Source organism: Ranitomeya variabilis, chromosome 8 (genome assembly GCF_051348905.1).
Source record: "Ranitomeya variabilis isolate aRanVar5 chromosome 8, aRanVar5.hap1, whole genome shotgun sequence".
In the NCBI taxonomy this organism is placed as follows: Eukaryota; Metazoa; Chordata; class Amphibia; order Anura; family Dendrobatidae; genus Ranitomeya; species Ranitomeya variabilis.
Window position 1 is genome coordinate 160030277 of NC_135239.1, and position 17356 is coordinate 160047632.

Consider the following 17356-nt stretch of genomic DNA (forward strand, 5'->3'; position numbering starts at 1 on the left):
TGGTGTCCAGAAGCTGAAGGGAGGATGTAGATGTGTGCAACTATGCAGATTTTTCCCTTTCCAGCTTCTATAGGCAGAGATCATACAAGCGTAGTAATGAAATCAGATTTTAATCTAGAAAAAAAAAAATACTTAGCTACTTACCGGTAGCAGTCTTTTTCGGATATCATTGACAGAACCACTAGAGAGGGGATCCGCCCTTCAGGGACAGGAAACCTACAGACATAAAAGGGGGCACCTCTCTCCCGTATCAGTTGGATTACAGAGCATGAGTGGACCGTCTGATCTAGCTGTGTAGGTGGCCGCTACCGCAGGTCTAAGGGACCCCGCTGACGTCTCCCAGGTGCCCTTTAGAAAAATCTCTGCTTTCCTGTCCAACGGGTCCTTTAAACTCCCCATGTCCTGAAATGGCAGCGAGGCTTTCCTAGATGCCTTAGCAATTGCAGAGTCAATTTTAGGGGCCTTATCCCACGAGGACAATGCTGACTCCTCGAACGGATATCTCTTCTTAAAGGCCGGAGGCAGAGATCCCTTCCTTTTGGGCTTCTTCCACTCCCGAGCTATTAATCCCCTGAGCTGATCATTAAGTGGAAAGGATCTAAGAACCTTCCGATCCAGACCCCTGAATATTACATCCTGTATGCTTTTTTTCCGGCCGAGGTTCTACAGAACCCATTGTGTAATTAACCTCCTTTACCAGCCGGTCTACTTGGCCCAGCGGAAGGCAGGAACAGCCTGACCGGGCCCTCTGATGAGGAGTGTGAAGGGGAGGAATCAGAGAATTTCTCCTGAATCACCGGAAGACTTTGTAACACTGGAGACCTGGGTTTTCTCTTTGGGACAGCTCCCGTGAAAGGTACCTCACCGACCCCTGACCTCCGCTCTAACCATCTCCCTCAATGTGGTAGCAAAGTCAGGAGACTCATCCGCCACCATCTGCTGGATGCAGGGCTGACATAGCTTTTTCAAATGGTGGTCTGGCAGCGGAACCCCGCAAACCGCACACTCCCTGTATCTGGCCTTAGAGGTGCACTTCTTCCCTTAATAAAATATGGAAAGACAAGGGGAGAACTACATCACCAAGTGAACTTTCACGAAGATCACTTACCAGTGACGTGTAACAGCAATGGTACGGTAATCCTCATGGGGCCTTTTTCATCTGAAAGATCCTCATTGCGGGCTGGAGACTTATCCAGTCCACTCTTCTGACTGGATCTCGAGCCGCCACATCTTGTGAACGCTGCCGAGTAACCTTAATGTGGGGCTTCTCCATTTGTTGGTGCTGCTGCTCAGGTGACTCCTTAACTAGGATATGGGCCCAGAAGCACATGGCCACACACCCGACTCCTTTAAAGAGCACCGGCCACTCCCCCTTAATTGGCATCACCCCCGTTGGGGCCAGCAGGATCTCCAGATGGTCTGCCAGGTGCCTCATACAGACTGTGGGACAGCCTCCCGCTCAGTGACCACACCCCCAGGCTGCACGTGGCAACCCCGCCCCGATCAGAAACCATCCATGAGGCCTTCCTGGCCACGACGCGCCGTACACTGCTCTGGACACGCCCCGTACCTCCTAGCCGCCATCTTTGCCAGGGTGTCACAGGGGCATGCCCTTCCACGATACTCACCACGCATGTTCTCCGCCCGCGTCACCAGATGAGACCCGGCCACATCATCAGGGCGTGCCGGAGCCCCGCGTGCGACCTAGAATAGACACGCCCCGCACACACCACCACCGGAGCCCCCGACAGGGACCCAGTAACACCACGGCAGCCCCCAGGGGAGAGAGACACCGCAGTCACTACTTACCTGCACCCGCGGCGACAGACCATCCCTAAGCCCACACTCCCTTCCCAGAGGCTGCATCTACTTGCTGCCGCCTACACCTGCAGTTCCCCTGCAGTGGGGAGCTTCCAGTACACTGGATAGGCCGAGGCAGGGGGACCCCAGCTACCTGCCAGGCCTGGGTACAACTTTCTTCTACCTTCTTCACCAAGGTAACTCTGAAGAGAATAGTCTGTCAGTGACAGGAAAACAATTGATGCGGGTGAGAGGTGCCGCCCTGGTATGTCTGTAGGTTTCCTGTCCCTGAAGGGCAAATCCCCTCTCTCGTGGTGCGGTCATGGGAGACCGAATAAAGTATATTCTTCATCAGTGTACAATTTGTACGGCATGATATATATCTCTATATATCAGCAATTTGGTTTAGTAGACTAAACTTTCAGATCTGAAAAAAAAAAAAAAAATCAGATGCTATACAGGTTTATAAGGTATCCGCTCAGTGTAGAACCAAAACCACCTGTAACTAACAAGCAATGTAAAACCCATCTGCATCCATGTTAACACTCAGTATTTGTAAGACAAAACCAGGAGGTACAATCAAGATGAAAAATATAATAGAAACCCGTCACCACTGTGTCCTAAGGTTAACTTCAGTGACACTGCATCTTCTGTTTCCAGCAAAGTTGTCAGAACAGATTATACAACGTTCATGACCACTTTTTTTTTTTTTAACAAAAAAAAAAAAAGATCTACGGTATGCGTTTCAAAGCTGCAACAATTAAATTCCTCTTGTGGGTACATCGTTTAAGGAGTGGTTTTCCATATAAAATTGTATTAGATGCAGGAGAAAAAAACTGTAATTAGTTCTTACCGGTAATTGTATTTCCAGGAATCCACCTGACAGCACCATTGGAGGACGTCCTTCTTATCCGCAATGGGACAGGAACCACAAGCAGTTAAAAGGACCCTCCCCACTCCACCCACCAGTGATTTTCTAAGTACCACATCTGGATGGATGCAAAAAAGAGAGTTTATTTACAATTACACACCAATGTTACATCACATTAGTCAGTAGTGTAAGTTTGCAGTGGGAGGGAACTAGTAGTGCTGTCAGGTGGATTCCTGGAAATACAATAACCGGTAAGAACTAATTACCGTTTTCCAGTCCACCACCTGACAGCACCATTGGAGAATACCAAAGGATGTTTAACTAGAGTGGGACTACTGCATGTAATACTTTTCTACCAAAGGCTAATTGGTCTGATACGACATCTAATTTATAGTGTCTAGCAAAGGTAGAAAGACTAGTCCAAGTCGCCGCCCTACAGATTTGCTCAGCTGAGGCTCCCCTCTTTTCTGCCCATGATGTAGAAATGGCTCGTGTTGAATGAGCCCTAAGAGTGTCCGGGGGATCTTTCCCTTGGTCTTTATATGCTAGGCTAATCATGTTTTTAATCCACCTACCAATGGTTGATTTTGCTGCTTTACAACCCCTATTTGGACCACCGTATTGTATAAATAAGTTAGTGTCCCCCACCTTTGCTAGTGGGACATCGATCTTGGGAACTTCATCCCACACTTTAATGTCCTCAGGGTTGTAGGGCAGATGAAGTCTAAAGTCCCTGGGAATCACTAGCTTCTTCTCCGCTTCCTGCCACTCTTCCAGGATCATGGAACGGATGTGGTTGTTGACGGGGAAGACTTTTGTCACCTGGGCATGTAATCCGCCAAACATCTCGTCCTGGATCGAGGTCTCCTCTGGTGTATCCTGTAGCTGCATGGTGTTACGTACAGCATAAAGAAGCTCATCTGTGTCTGCTGCGGAGAAGAGAGATCTCTTCCCTTTGCCCCCAGATCCATCTCTTTCCGTAAGTAGGGAAGCAGGGGGGAGGGGTGAGCTTTGTGGTATGGCTTTTACATAGCCTACTCACGTGCCCCTGAAGCTGGTCAGTCCCCTCAGGTCTGGTAGTCTCCTCCATGATGAGGATAATATTACTATACAGCCGTGTGCACCCTTGTCAGGATAGCCGGCGGAACAAAGACCCCCATAGAATGTTTATATAGGCTTTACCTGGTTGATCCTGCTTCCTTACCGCGCCCCGCGTGGTCGACCGTGCTGAAAAGGCCTTCCTGAAGGCTGGCGTCCGATGCTCATCGCGACCGGAAGTGACGCGGCCGCGTGTCCTGGAGCCGGCAGCGGCTGCTGCACAGAGAGCGCTTGCCGAAAAATGGCCGCGGCCGCATGCCAGGAACAGCCGCCGTTCGCCCCCAGCAGACAGCGCCCGGACCGAGAGCCCCAGCATGGAGAAACGGACCTTGGACCCAGGAGCAGCGCTACACTGGGGAGGCTGAGGGACCCCCCCATTGCAGGTATCAGCCGCAGATATCTTGCGGCGGGGAAGGGAAAGGCTGGGCCCCCTGATCCCCACCATCTACACAGCACCGTCGGAGGATACGCTTGCAGTTCCTATCCGCAGTGGGACAGGAAAAACACTGGTGCGTGGAGTGGGGAGGGTCCTTTTAACTGCTTGTGGTTCCTGTCCCATTGCGGATAAGAAGGACGTCCTCTAATGGTGCTGTCAGGTGGTGGACTGGAAAAATTACTAATGTATTCAGTACACGCAGTTTTACCATTCAGCCACCCACATGTCATGTACAGGGAAGCCAAGTAAACCCACATGCTTCACGTGTCCAACCACCCTAAAGCCAGATGTACATAATTTTTAAAATGCCACAAACTGATGTACTCAGTAAGCAAAAGACACATGAATTGTTTCATAGAATTTAATGAAAAATCTATCAATGCAGCAGTGTAGCCCAGGTGGTAGATGGCACAATATATGGTCAGACTTATGCTTCCTCCTTCGCCAAGCGGTCTTTCTTGAGTGGACCCTGTGGGATAAAGACTTTAGGTTAGTACACAGCGAGAGATTACATTTAAACTGTACATTTAATCTTGGTGTTGACATCGAGCTTACTGGGTAGCAACTCATACACCATTTAATGTATAAGAGTGATACAAGAACAGATGTTGCCACTCTGCTGAACAATAAGTTCAAAGTGAGGAATACCAACAGTTAACCAAGATAATTCAGAGCACAGCAGTGCAACGTTTCTGTAAATTAAGTTAGGACTCTTCAAATAGAAAGCCTGCCCAATACTGTAAGCAAATTTGCTAGATAATGCCAGGGATGCAAATAGTTTACAAATTCATACCATGAAAGCCTTCTTTTCTTCTGCTGTCTGGAAACGGCCATGTCCAAATTTGGATGTTGTGTCGATAAACTTGAGGTCGATCTTCTCCAATGCACGACGGCTGGTCTGCACCAGGAGGGATTTGCGCAGGGTAAGGACTCGTTTCTTGGTCCCAACAACACAGCCCTTCAGCAAGATGAAGTCGTTCTTCACTTCTCCATAATGAACAAAGCCACCCTAAGAAGAATTGAAGAGTATTGTGAAGGTCACAGAAAAAAATACACAAGTTACCATAAAAACCAATGCCTACATGACAATCTTCAGTGACTAGCTACAAAGCATGCCTATAGGGAAAGGGGGCCATGGATTAAAAGGGGATTTGTTGCACATGACAATCTTCATATTATAGACTTAAAAGGTCAGACTAAAGGGTGAAGCCAGGAGTATTTTCAACCAGAGATACAATTAACACCTCCTGATTGCAGTCCAGTGGTGTTTTAATCAGATTACAAGTTAGGCAGCATTAATATGACTACAGTACAGTCTGCATGTGACCTAAGGGCAATGTAATGATTGCTACCAGGTAGCACAGTCCTCAGAAGGAAGGCAGCATGGAAGTCTTAATCATGGTTTTCAGGCACTGTCCAGTGCGGATTCCATTGCTTCATCATAGGACAGTCAGCGATATAGACCTACGGACAGCCACCTGTAGTGCAGGTTATTTTGCAAACTTATTTTTTAATGTTCTTTTGAGATAATTTTCTTATCTTGGGTATATCATCCTTGACAAAATGCATTGCTTCGTGAGACAAGCAAATACTCACGCTTACCCCTATTCCCCATGGAGTTCAAAACATACTCTATCAAGGTGACAAGTCTTAGGGTACCGTCACACAGTGGCATTTTTATCGCTACGACGGCACGATTCGTGACGTTCTAGCGATATCGTTACGATCTCGCAGTGTCTGACACGCTACTGCGATCAGGCACCCAGCTGAGAATCGTACGTCGTAGCACATCGTTTGAAACTTTTTCGTCGCTGGATCTCCCGCTGTCATCGCTGGATCGTTGTGTGTGACAGCGATCCAGCGATGCGTTCGCTGGTAACCAGGGTAAACATCGGGTTACTAAGCGCAGGGCCGCGCTTAGTAACCCGATGTTTACCGTGGTTACCAGCGTAAAAGTAAAAAAAAAAAAAAACAAACAGTACATACACACCATCTGATGTCCGTCAGGTCCCTTGCAGTCTGCTTTCCGCTCTGACTGTCTGCCGGCCGGAAAGTGAGAGCAGATCACAGCGGTGACGTCGCCGCTGCGCTCTGCTCTCACTGTACGGCCGGATCTCAGTCAGAGCAGGAAGCAGACGGCAAGGGACCTGACGGACATCAGATGGTGAGAATGTACTGTTTTTTTTTACGCTGGTAACCATGGTAAACATCGGGTTACTAAGCGTGGCCCTGCGCTTAGTAACCCGATGTTTACCCTGGTTACCCGGGGACTTCGGCATCGCTCCAGCGCCGTGATTGCAACGTGTGACCGCAGTCTACGATGCTGGAGCGATAATCATACGACGCTGCAACGTCACGAATCGTGCCGTCGTAGCGATGTAAATGGTACTGTGTGACGGTACCCTTACATTTAAATACATGCAGGCTAGCCATTGGCAAGAACCACTAGATTGACAACACTGTACCATAAAGTGAGCTTACCAATGGGTTGATACTCTTGTCTGACAGATCATAGTCTGTTGAAGCATTGCTCTTCACAAGTTTCCCATCTTTTGAGTGGTAGCCTTGCCCAATCTTGTAGATCTGGAAGAAAAGCAAAACTTTAGTTTAATTGTGCTAAAAAAAAAAAAAAAAAAAAACTAAACAAAGTAAGGCCAACTTTAACATCACATACCTTCTTGTTGATCTCTGTGCGGTGGTGGTAACCTTTCTGGCCAGCACGAGCCACAGAGAAGGCAACACGGGCAGGATGCCAAGCTCCAATACAAGCAACCTTTCTGAGACCTCTATGAGTCTTACGTGGCAGCTTCTTTGTATGCCAACGGCTAGTCACACCTGGGTGGGAAGAAAAAAAAAGCCCACAGGTTAGTAGATTAGTTACACAGGTCTTTTTAGTAGCCTTACGGCATCTTGTTCTCAGAAGGAAGGCAGCATGGAATAATTCTTCAGCGTTATCAGGCACCGTGCCCAGTGCTTATTCCATGACCTCATCACAGAACAAACTAAACCACATAAGTTCAGTACATACAAGTCACGGTTCCTGACCAGATTAAGGAAAAACTGTTTTGTCCAACCCAACATCATCCACTATAGAAAGTGGCAGACCCTTCAGCCTCACCTTTGTAGCCTTTTCCCTTGGTGACTCCAATGACGTCAATCATTTCATCCTGACCAAAAACGCCAGACACTGCCACCTGCTGCTCCAGCTTCTCACGAGCCCAGTCCACCTTCTCTGCGATTGTCCCTCCGTTCACCTGGATCTCCATGAGATGAGACTTCTTCTGACGCAGGGGCAGCAGACGCATCTTAAAAGGTCAAAAGGTAAAGCTTTAAATTCTACTTAAAAATTAGCCAAGGCTCCAACCTGATTCAGATCAATAGGAGTACAAGTCAGAAAAATCGACACTCAGCAAAGATTGCAGAAACAATCATCTGTCCGCCCGTCGAGAATCTCATCATTTGCTCTCCACATCTGATAACGCCAAAGTCCTGTGTAATTTACAGCTCTCAATGGCAAACTCGTGTAGCATCATCATATATATTCGGTCCATGGGTAGCCAGAATGCCAGGTTACACGTAGCTTGAGCAAGCTGAGATCATCAGTAGAACACCCCACCTCTACTCTATTACAGTTCCCCTGATAAGATTATGCATAATCTCAAAATGAAACCTATTGGGAGTTAACGTGTCTGAAGGACATTGTTTGGTGTCCATTATAGAGGACCGATTGCTCTTGCCCTTGCAATGCCAGGAAGCACTTTCCTTGGAAACACTATTAAAGCTGGTTGCCCATTATGTCATTGATGTCCTATCCTTAGGATAAATCAATGTTTGATAGGTCAGGGTCCGACACCTGGCATCCCCAATCAGCCGTTACTGATGGCAGCCATCAGCACTCACTTGTGGATAGCCCCCTTTAGCGCAGGGAAGGCTTAAAGATGTAGTCCTCTACTTCAGCATTGATGTCCTGTCTGTGGGACGATCAGCTGTTATCTGTCAGTGGCTGCTGCCAGCCACAAGTGCTCACCGGCAGAGCTGGCCGTCTTCCCATAGTGGCCGCCGCAGGGTACTACTCATCCGCCTCCTATGGAATAGGCAGGCGAGTACTCAGTTAGCAGCTGAACGTTCCAAGGATAGAACATCAATGCTAAAATAGTTGACTACATCTTTAAGCCTTGCCTGCACTAAAGGGGGCTATCAGATGGTCGCTAGACTTCTGCTTATACTGAGTGATATTTACAGTAGGCAAGCCTGTCTTACCATTCAATGATTTTCTGATCACAATCGTAAATTGAATCTGTCCCCAGGTTCTTGCTACCCCCCATCAGGGGCAGAGACCCTGATCCCAGTGATGTATCATTTGCTGGGCAGATTACTGCAGTCTTAATAAAAACCCATTTTTATCTGCTGCAGATGTTATGAATGCAGAGTTCTGTATAACCCCACCACTGATTGGCAGCTTTTTGCCTATGCACAGTGTACACAGTTGTTCATTAGTGGTGACTGCAGACTTATACATAACACAAATATGATTGACTACTTGGCTAGAGGTTTACTAGTCCCCCATTGAGAAAATCTATTTTAGCAACAAGAAAGTATGAAAACTACAGCAAACAGCCCAGTAAGTGACATCACTAATCAAGGTATGTCTCTATTATGCTGCTAAGATTAGGTGGCAAACCTTGGTGACAAGATTCCCTTTAAACGCACAGTACTAGACTTGGGTCACAATGTAGCCTAGAGCTAAAATGCCCTATACTTGTGTTGGTGCTCAATGTGAATTTATAGTTTTGTGGTTCTTGTGTATGGGACTTTTCTGTTTCATGTAATAAATTACATTTTAAATTCCCATAAATGCTGGTGTGTGTTTTTGAAGGCTACGGTAGACTAGATCTAGAACAGACTAACATGCAATAACTAGCACATACCTGTGTATGGGCAATGACTCGGATGACCTGGCAGTATTTCTTCATGCTTGCAAAGTCTTTCTCCAGTTGCTTCTTGCCTTCTTCATCTTGCCACTTCTTGCAGTACTTGGTGAAGGCCTTCTTCTTGGATTTATACCTTCAATGGCAGAGCATGCAAGTTGGAGTGGACCCTCATCATGCCCCAATGAAAGGACAAGAGCGGAAGGCACCAAACCATTCCAGGTGTTTGGCTCATTGCATGGCTTCAAAGGAGATTTTCAGCCAGCAAGCGGAGCCTGGAGCTCATCAGACAGAGGCAGACAAGGCCAGAGCTGAGAGGAGCTGCCAATGTTCATTCCATGTAAATTAATACTAGCAAATGAAGGTCAAAAAAAGTTAACAGATCCTTGCCGCACATTAAATAAGCATGTAAGAGGATGTCTGAGCAGACTATGCACCAGGGAGTTATCGCAAAATGCTACAACAGTTAAGATGCTTAAAAGGGAACTGTACGTTCATGTCACTTTACAGAATAGGCAGTCTAGTGTGTGTACATGAGGAAGACCCTCATCTCTGGTCATTATGTGACTTGTATCCTGCATTTTCAATCATGTTCCTCTCTGGGAGAGGCCTAAATTTGTAACTAACTGAGCTGGTGGGAGTAGAATAGCTGATGTGATCTCTCACATACACACAGGTAATCCTACGGTAGCACAAGCAGCAGTAGGGAGGAAATACAGCAACACTAATCAATGAAGAAAAACTAGGGCGAGGCAAGAGACTTGTTAGAAAGCTCAGTACAATCTTTGTCTCCCTCTGCTTCTCAAGTCTTCCTACCCCCTTGCCTCTCAATAAACTAGGTGGTGGAGGAGGATCTCTCTGTGCTGGCTGCCCCCACCCTCCTCCTCCATAGTGAATGGTGAGATCAGGAAGCAAAGCAGAGATGAAGAGCTGGCTCATAAGTGGAGATTAAAACAGTTTTACAATGGATCTTCCATTGCCTTCTACTGATCCCTACAGTTCCCATTTAAAGGGACTCCGCACAGCATGACTGTTTGAAGCAAGTACAGGTGCTCAGTGCTTCAAGGTGAGGCCAATCATTTAACTACACCTTCCCATCCGCTTGGTTTCCATCTATCTCCTTTCTCTGGCTCCATGAAGCCAGAGCTGTCAATCAAATTAGGGGGTAATAGGCTGGTGGGAAGGTGTATGAAAATGTTTGGATCTGCCACAAAGCACTGAGAACCTGTACTGGGTTTAACCAATCATTCTGTGCTGACAGAGTGCCTTGAAGTCAAAAACAAATTACAAGCTTCACTATAACATCTACAATCTATGCTCTTCCTTTTTGAGACCATGAATTGCATTATATCAACCACCCTCCAGAATACATGAAGTAGCAGTGTCTTACCAGTTCTTGTAGAAGCGCCTCTTGCATTCGTCACTGATGTGCTCAGCAAAGATGGTCTTAATGCTGCGAAGACCACGTGGAGTCTGGACGTATCCCACAATTCCAACAATGACCATAGGGGGGGTTTCCACAATAGTCACTGCCTCCACAACTTCTTTCTTATTCACCTCTACGATATAAAAAAAATAAAAAGGTGTACAGACAATAAGTTGTGAACAGGTCACTGCAGACTTTTCTCCTAGTCTTTGTACATAGACCATACAAACTCGGGAGAAAACAATTAAGTTCAGCAGCAACAGACTTCTATGGACATTGCCCTGCACCATTTCAAAATGGTCCAATAAATCACCCAGGAGTATACAAAGTTTCATGCAAGATGACATGGTTGTGGATTGCTACCAAAGCATGCCTTTTGCAGACTCATTGAGGATTTCACCAATCTTCATGCAAATTTTAGTTTTAAAGTGACATGCGAAATGTGCAATAGAAAAATCTGCCACGTGACTACCCAGAAACTGTGCTATCCTGTAACTCAGTCAATAAGGAGATATTCCCTTTACAATTGGGAATGTCAGCAGTTTTTTTTTTAACACTCAATCTGAGTGCAGCATGATGTAGGGGCAGAGACCCAGATGCCAGAGTCACTCCGCCGCCGCTTGTTGTAGGTTCTATAAAAATCAGTTTTATCAAAAGTTTTTACCTCCATATTCATGAGCTCTGTACAACCCTGCACCCATCACAAATTAGCAGGTTTCTGCCTATGCAGTGTACACAGAAAACTGTCCATCAGTGATGTGGGCCGGTTATACAGAAACAAAACTTGTAAATAAAAAAAAAGCAGATAAAGAGCTACAGTCAGTAATCGACATTCAACAGAGACCACCAGAGGAAGTCTATCAGTCCGCCCGTCGAAAGGGTTTCATCATATATAGCTCTTTAAACAAAAAGATAGGCAATTTAACCGACACCTTACGTACTTACACAGTGCTACCAAACAGTGCAGAAACACTACTAGCCAAGATTAGCCAGACAGCGTTAAATATTAGACCTGACTGCTGTGGGAACAAGTCCCTACAGACTTGTAGGGAACATGCATTTGATTTGCAGCCAGCAGTGTCTCATTCTGGGTTCAGCACTGACAGGAATGGTCCAAGTTACTGAAACTCTCCTCTATACTCATGTAATGGTCATTAAAGGGAAGGTTAGCGCCCCCTAATCTTATAGCACCATAATGTAGAGAAGACCCCAATTCTAGTGAAGTGACACTAACTGCTCAGATTACTAGAAGTTTAGAGGACCTGCTCCAAATTCATGAGCTCTGTATAACCTTGCCCTTTCCCCACCACACAGATTGGCGGCTCTGCACATGGGACAGAAAACTGCCAGTGGTGTGGGTGGGAAAATACAAGGATCAGCATTCAGAGAACTGGTAGATTTGGAGAAGAGAAAACGGGCTATCAAAATGTCCAGTAAGTAACAACTGGAATCAGGGTCTCTGCCCCCACATCATGCTGCTCTCAGCTGGGGTAGTAAAGACCTTGTGACAGATTCCCTTTAATCACTGCCTAGTTCCATCCTGTTCTTGATGGATAAGCCCAGATATGAGCAGCAAGCTGAAAACAATTTACAGTTAAGTCTTTCCCATATTGAATGAGTTATACCAAGTCTTTTCCCATACCCCATAACACACTGCGGAGCAATCCAAGCTGAGCAGCTCCCTTTACACCACCTGCTGCTACAAGGCTCATTAGTATAGACACAGAAGCTTAGTGACATTAAAGGGAACCTGTCACCCCCAAAATGGAAGGTGAGCTAAGCCCACCAGCATCAGGGGCTTATCAACAGCATTCTGTAATGCTGTAGATAAGCCCCTGATGTAACCTGAAAGATAAAAAGAGGTTAGATTATACTCACCCAGGGGCGTTCCGATCCGATGGGTGTCATGGTCTGGCACCTCCCATCTTCTTACGATGACGTCCTCTTCTCTTCACGCTGCGGCTCCTGTTGAGGGCAGAGCAAAGTACTGCAGTGCGCAGGTGTCGGGAAAGGTCAGAGAGGCCCAGCGCCTGCGCACTGCAGTACTTTGCTCTGCCCTCAACAGGAGCCGCAGCGTGAAGACAAGAAGAGGACGTCATCGGACCGTGACACCCATCGGATCGGACCGCCCAGGTGAGTATAATCTAACTACTTTCTCATCTTTTAGGATACAGTGGGGCTTTATCTACAGCATTATAGAATGAGGTAGATAAGCCCCTGATGCCGGTGGGCTTAGCTCACCTTCCATTTTGGGGGTGACAGGTTCCCTTTAAAGGGACCCGTCAGCGGATTCACCCTACACAAGCCCTATGTGAGCGGGTGGGGGCCTGGTCTGATCCCTGGTGTCAGCCTACAGATGGCAGATCTGACCCCAGCGTCCGTGGCTGGGGCAGCATGATGCAGTGGACCGGTGTAACGCAGCCCACAATACGCCGTACTCACTGGAGCCAGGTCTGTCCACCTCCCGCACGATGTGGGTCATGCCGGCCTTGTAGCCCAGGAAAGCCGTCAGGTGGATGGGTTTGCTCGCGTCATCCTTGGGGAAGCTCTTCACCTTGCCACGATGCCTCTTGCTGCGCTTGCGTGGTAGGAAGCCCAGGGACCCGTGCCTGGGAGCGGAGAACTTCCGGTGAGACTAGAGGAGAAAGCATGAAACACATGTTACCGACACGGCCCCGACGGGAGCGGAGCAGCCAGTACTGGCGGAGTGCCGAGCCGCAGCGCGCCGCCATCACACAGGACGAGCTGCTCGGCAACACTCGTTACCCAGCACAAGGAGCGGAGGAGCAGCCTGACTGACACAGCGGCCTCCCGCAGTGGCGGTCACGTGTTCATGGCGGCGGTCACGTCCAGGCCACTACAGCTGCGCCCTTCACCGCCGGCACACAGGACATGAATGCCGCGCACACGCCGGGCGGCTCACCCGTGCACAAGCGTGAGGCGCACAGCCGGGCCGGAGCCAGGATGGCTGCTCTACAGGCCGGATTCACTCCAGGCCGCAGCGCCGCACTCACCATCGCGTCTCCTGTCTGGAAGGAATAGAAGAGAGGAGGGAAGGCGCTGAGCGTGTCTTATTTATAGACGCGCTGTGAGGACACGCCCACAAGTTGTGTTCCCGCGACACCGAGTGCCCACCACGTGACTGGCGGCCGCTCCCCCGTCAGGTCACTGGTGGGTGGTGGGTACAGGCCTCCAGCGCTGCGGTCACACAGCGGCCGCTGCTATCAGTGTGCGGCCGGCAGCACGGCTCTGTGCAATGGGAGCTGTTAACCCCTTCAAAACCGGCCTGTGTTTTTCTTCCCTTCTTTCAAAATACGTATGAGGCATTGTGTGTGTATGTGCAGCCAGGGCCGTATTTAGAGTTTCTGCTGCCCTAGGCACTGTTAGTGCTGCCTCCCCTTTGGTGAGTATGACACTATCGCCAGTGACTTTGGCAAGAATCGCTGATGTGAAAGTAGACTTTTGCCGCAGATCCGGCAGTTTTCCCGCATCTGCCGCGTAACGGATCACTTACAGCAATACTGCGTTCGGCCTCATTCATTCCCTATGGGACTTGCAGACATGTGCGGCACTTGTGGTTTTGCCGCGATCCGGCAAATGCGGTACCTGCAGCAATGGGAAAAAAACGCTGCAAGCAGTGGTTATGTCTCACCGCAAGTGTAAAACCGCCAGTGCCGCACCTGTCCGCAAGTAGCCATCACTACCTGTCCCTGCACCTTGCTAGCTGATCCCTAACCATCCCTCCCTGACCTAAAACTGCACTATAAAGCTTTAGGAAAACAATTTATTAAAGGGAGTCTGTCACCCCAAAAATCACATGAGATAAGGCCACCGGCGTCAGGGGCTTGTCTACAGCATTCTATAATGCATTCTGGACTGCTGTAGATAAGCCCCCGATGTATCCTGAAAGATGAGAAAAACGGGTTATAGTATACTCACCCAGGGGTGGTCCCGATGCAGTCTGATCCGATGGGCGTCGCGGTCCGGCGCCTCCCATCTTCATAGGATGACGTCCTCTTCTTGTCTTCCGGCGCAGGCGTACTTATCTGCCCTGTTGAGGGCAGAGCAAAGTACTGCAGTGCGCGGGCGCCGGGAAACGTCAGAGAGGCCCAGCACCTGCGCACTGCAGTACTTTGCTCTGCCCTCAACGGGGCAGATAAGTACGCCTGCGCCGCAGCCACGGCAGGAAGACAAGAAAAGGACGTCATAAGAAGATAGGAAGCGCTGGACCCGCACCGCAACGCCCATCGGATCGCAGTGGGACCGCCCCTGGGAGAGTATAATCTAACCTCTTTTTCTCCTCTTTCAGGGTACATCGGGGGCTTATCTACAGCATTATAGAATGCTGTAGATAAGCCCCTGATGCCGGTTGCCTTATCTCATACGATTTTTGGGGGTGACAGGTTCAATTTAACTGACATATTCCTATGATAATGAGGCTCCAGGCTACGGCGTAGACTGGGATGGGCAGTCTCCGGGTCTCCAGTCTCTTTGTGCACACCCTCAGTCCCTGCCTCACTGCCTGTGCACAGACATCTCTCCACCGGACCCGGTAATCACTGCTCGCAGTAGCATACAGGCAGAGGTGTATGTCGGTTTTCTGGCACCCAGGGAAATAATTCATTTTGGCCCCCCCCCCAAGGACATATGTGATTTGCACACTTAGTCATGTACCCACGAGCCTCTCTCCCTAATTCTCTCAATGTTCAGTGAACAACTGAGAGAATCAGAAGAGAAGCTCGTTGTCACAGGACCATAAGTGTGAAAGTCGCATATGAGTGAAGTGTCCATCTGATGACTACTGGAACCTGCAGAGCTGAATCCTGACATCGCAGCTTCTGAATTCTCACAACTAATGCGCTGCACACATTTAGGATTCTCCCTTGCCAGTGGACAGTCATGTCAGAACAAGCATGCGATTTGTATGCTTCTGACCACATTCCGACTAGACGTGCCTGGCCTCGCTCAGTTCATTTTCATTTAGTGAGGCCACACATGTCTAGTCAGCATGTGATCTCCTTCTTTTCTTCATCTTGTCCAGATCCCATGATGAGTTTTCTCATCCACAGCCATCTCTGCAGACTTCCATCTTCTCCGCTCTTTTGCAGAAAATCTCCACATGATGCCCTTAAAGATACAAGTGTCATTCTAATGCTCCTGGATGAAAAATTGCTCCTCACTATTTTGTCTGCACAAAGTATGACCCCCACACTGTCCCTCTTATGGTACATGCTCTTCACACTGTCCTCTCCTTTCCATACCGGCCCTCTCTTCACACTGCCCTCTAATACTGTGTCCCCTTATAGGGCTCAGTATTTATACTGTACTCTCTCATCACACTCCCCCTCCTTGGTATACTGTCCCCTCCTGGCTGTGCCCTTACACTGTCCCCCATTCCACAAACCCACTACTCAGTTTCTATTCTGTGCCCACTCAGTTTTTTCCCCATACTGTCTCCTCACACTATTCCCCTCCCTCATACTGTGTCCTCTCACATCCTTCCTGTTCCCCATACTGTCTCCTCCTTATGGGAGTGGAGTCCATATTCATTACTGTAATGAGCGGTACCATGTGACCGCTCACTACAGGAAGAAGCTGCCGGCGCCGGGGAAGCAGGGACCGCGCCAGGAGCAGGTGAGTATGCTTAGACAGCTGCCACTCCACCTCCCCTGCCGACCCCTGGGTATGACTTGAGTATAAGCCGAGTGGGGCAATTTCAGCCTAAAAAAATGGGCTGAAATTCTCGGCTTATACTCGAGTATATACGGTACCCCAGAATTCTGGTGTAAATCTCTTTAAAAAGTCGCTAAATTTTTGCGCAATGCAGAGGTGCACAAAAATTTTGCACTTCTGGCATTTTCAGTCCAAGTGGCAGAGATGGGAAGGTGGTGTGATGCCACAGCTCATCTAAGTCATGACTGGAGTAAGAATTCTGGCGAGGTGCACGCCACTTTCATGACGTGTCGGATTCATTAAAAACCTAATGATTCACAAGCGGCTTACTCCAACACGCCCCCTCGTCAAGACAGGTCTTGGTGAATGGGGGTCTTAGTTTTTATTTACTTATAACTGCAGAGTCTGTCATACAGTATCTCTATTGCTGCCTATGCAACAAAGCGCAGCAGTCAAAATGAGTTTGTCAAGCAGCTGCACTCTGCATCTTGATTGCTTCCTATGCAGAGCACAGTAGCTGATGACCGTTATGTCTACTATTGCACTTTGCGTAGGTAATGCTGACAGCAGCAACCAGACTGCCTTACCCTAACTAAAGATAGCGCTTGCTGGGCACTCATTGCTCCTACGTGCTGCTAGTAGAAGTGGCGCTTGCTGGCCACTCAGTGAAGAGTCACTTGGGGCTGGTCCTGCCATCCATGCTAATGCCTGTGGCAAACTCCCCCTCATCCCTCCTAAACTATGTTACTGCCTCCAGGGTTTCCAAATATTGATTCCCAAGGCGAGCACACTGTGTAAACTGAGCTATACAGGAGATATGGTATTATGCGCAGAACCTCACTAGTTACAGAAATGAAGTGGACTGAGCAGCTGCCACTATGATTTTCTAAGGCAGTGTGTTTTGGTGGCAGATTAGCTTTAAGACTCATTGCACAGACCAGCAGAGTATGTGCTGGGGCGAAGGCTGCATGAGCTGCTCACATTTTTATAATCATGTTACCTTTGACTAATGATAATATTTTAACTGGGAGGGAGAGGAGATGGGGTGATTGTTCTTTTTTCACTGTTTTGTCTGTTCTCCTATTGTACAGATTAACAGTAATCCAAATGTCGGCTGTGCTCCT

At 48.2% G+C, this 17356-nt stretch overlaps 1 protein-coding gene and 2 non-coding genes across 3 annotated transcripts; all 3 read right to left on the reverse strand.

Annotated features, from left to right (window-relative positions):
• Window positions 1-4550: 4550 nt before the first annotated feature.
• On the reverse strand, window positions 4551-13712 carry RPL3 (ribosomal protein L3). Its single transcript, XM_077277409.1, has 9 exons — window positions 13574-13712; window positions 13002-13194; window positions 10524-10692; window positions 9134-9269; window positions 7324-7510; window positions 6880-7040; window positions 6687-6788; window positions 4999-5214; window positions 4551-4674 (listed from the first exon to the last, which is right to left on the reverse strand). Exons 1-9 carry the CDS (start codon window positions 13574-13576, stop codon window positions 4633-4635), a joined length of 1209 nt encoding a protein of 402 aa, XP_077133524.1. The 5' UTR covers window positions 13577-13712; the 3' UTR covers window positions 4551-4632.
• On the reverse strand, window positions 5566-5656 carry LOC143788947 (small nucleolar RNA U83B). Its single transcript, XR_013218764.1, has one exon. It is a non-coding gene; the product is annotated as a small nucleolar RNA U83B (small nucleolar RNA).
• On the reverse strand, window positions 7115-7207 carry LOC143788946 (small nucleolar RNA U83B). The gene has a single exon (XR_013218763.1). It is a non-coding gene; the product is annotated as a small nucleolar RNA U83B (small nucleolar RNA).
• Window positions 13713-17356: the final 3644 nt, after the last annotated feature.

Bases quoted from the DNA above. Each gene is read 5' to 3' on its own strand.
- RPL3 (XM_077277409.1), bottom strand. The intron at 6,789-6,879 runs GTATGTGATGTT...CTTTTCTTCCAG, and splicing joins GCACAGAGATCAACAAGAAG to ATCTACAAGATTGGGCAAGG. The intron at 5,215-6,686 runs GTAAGCTCACTT...AATTCTTCTTAG, and splicing joins ACAAGAGTATCAACCCATTG to GGTGGCTTTGTTCATTATGG.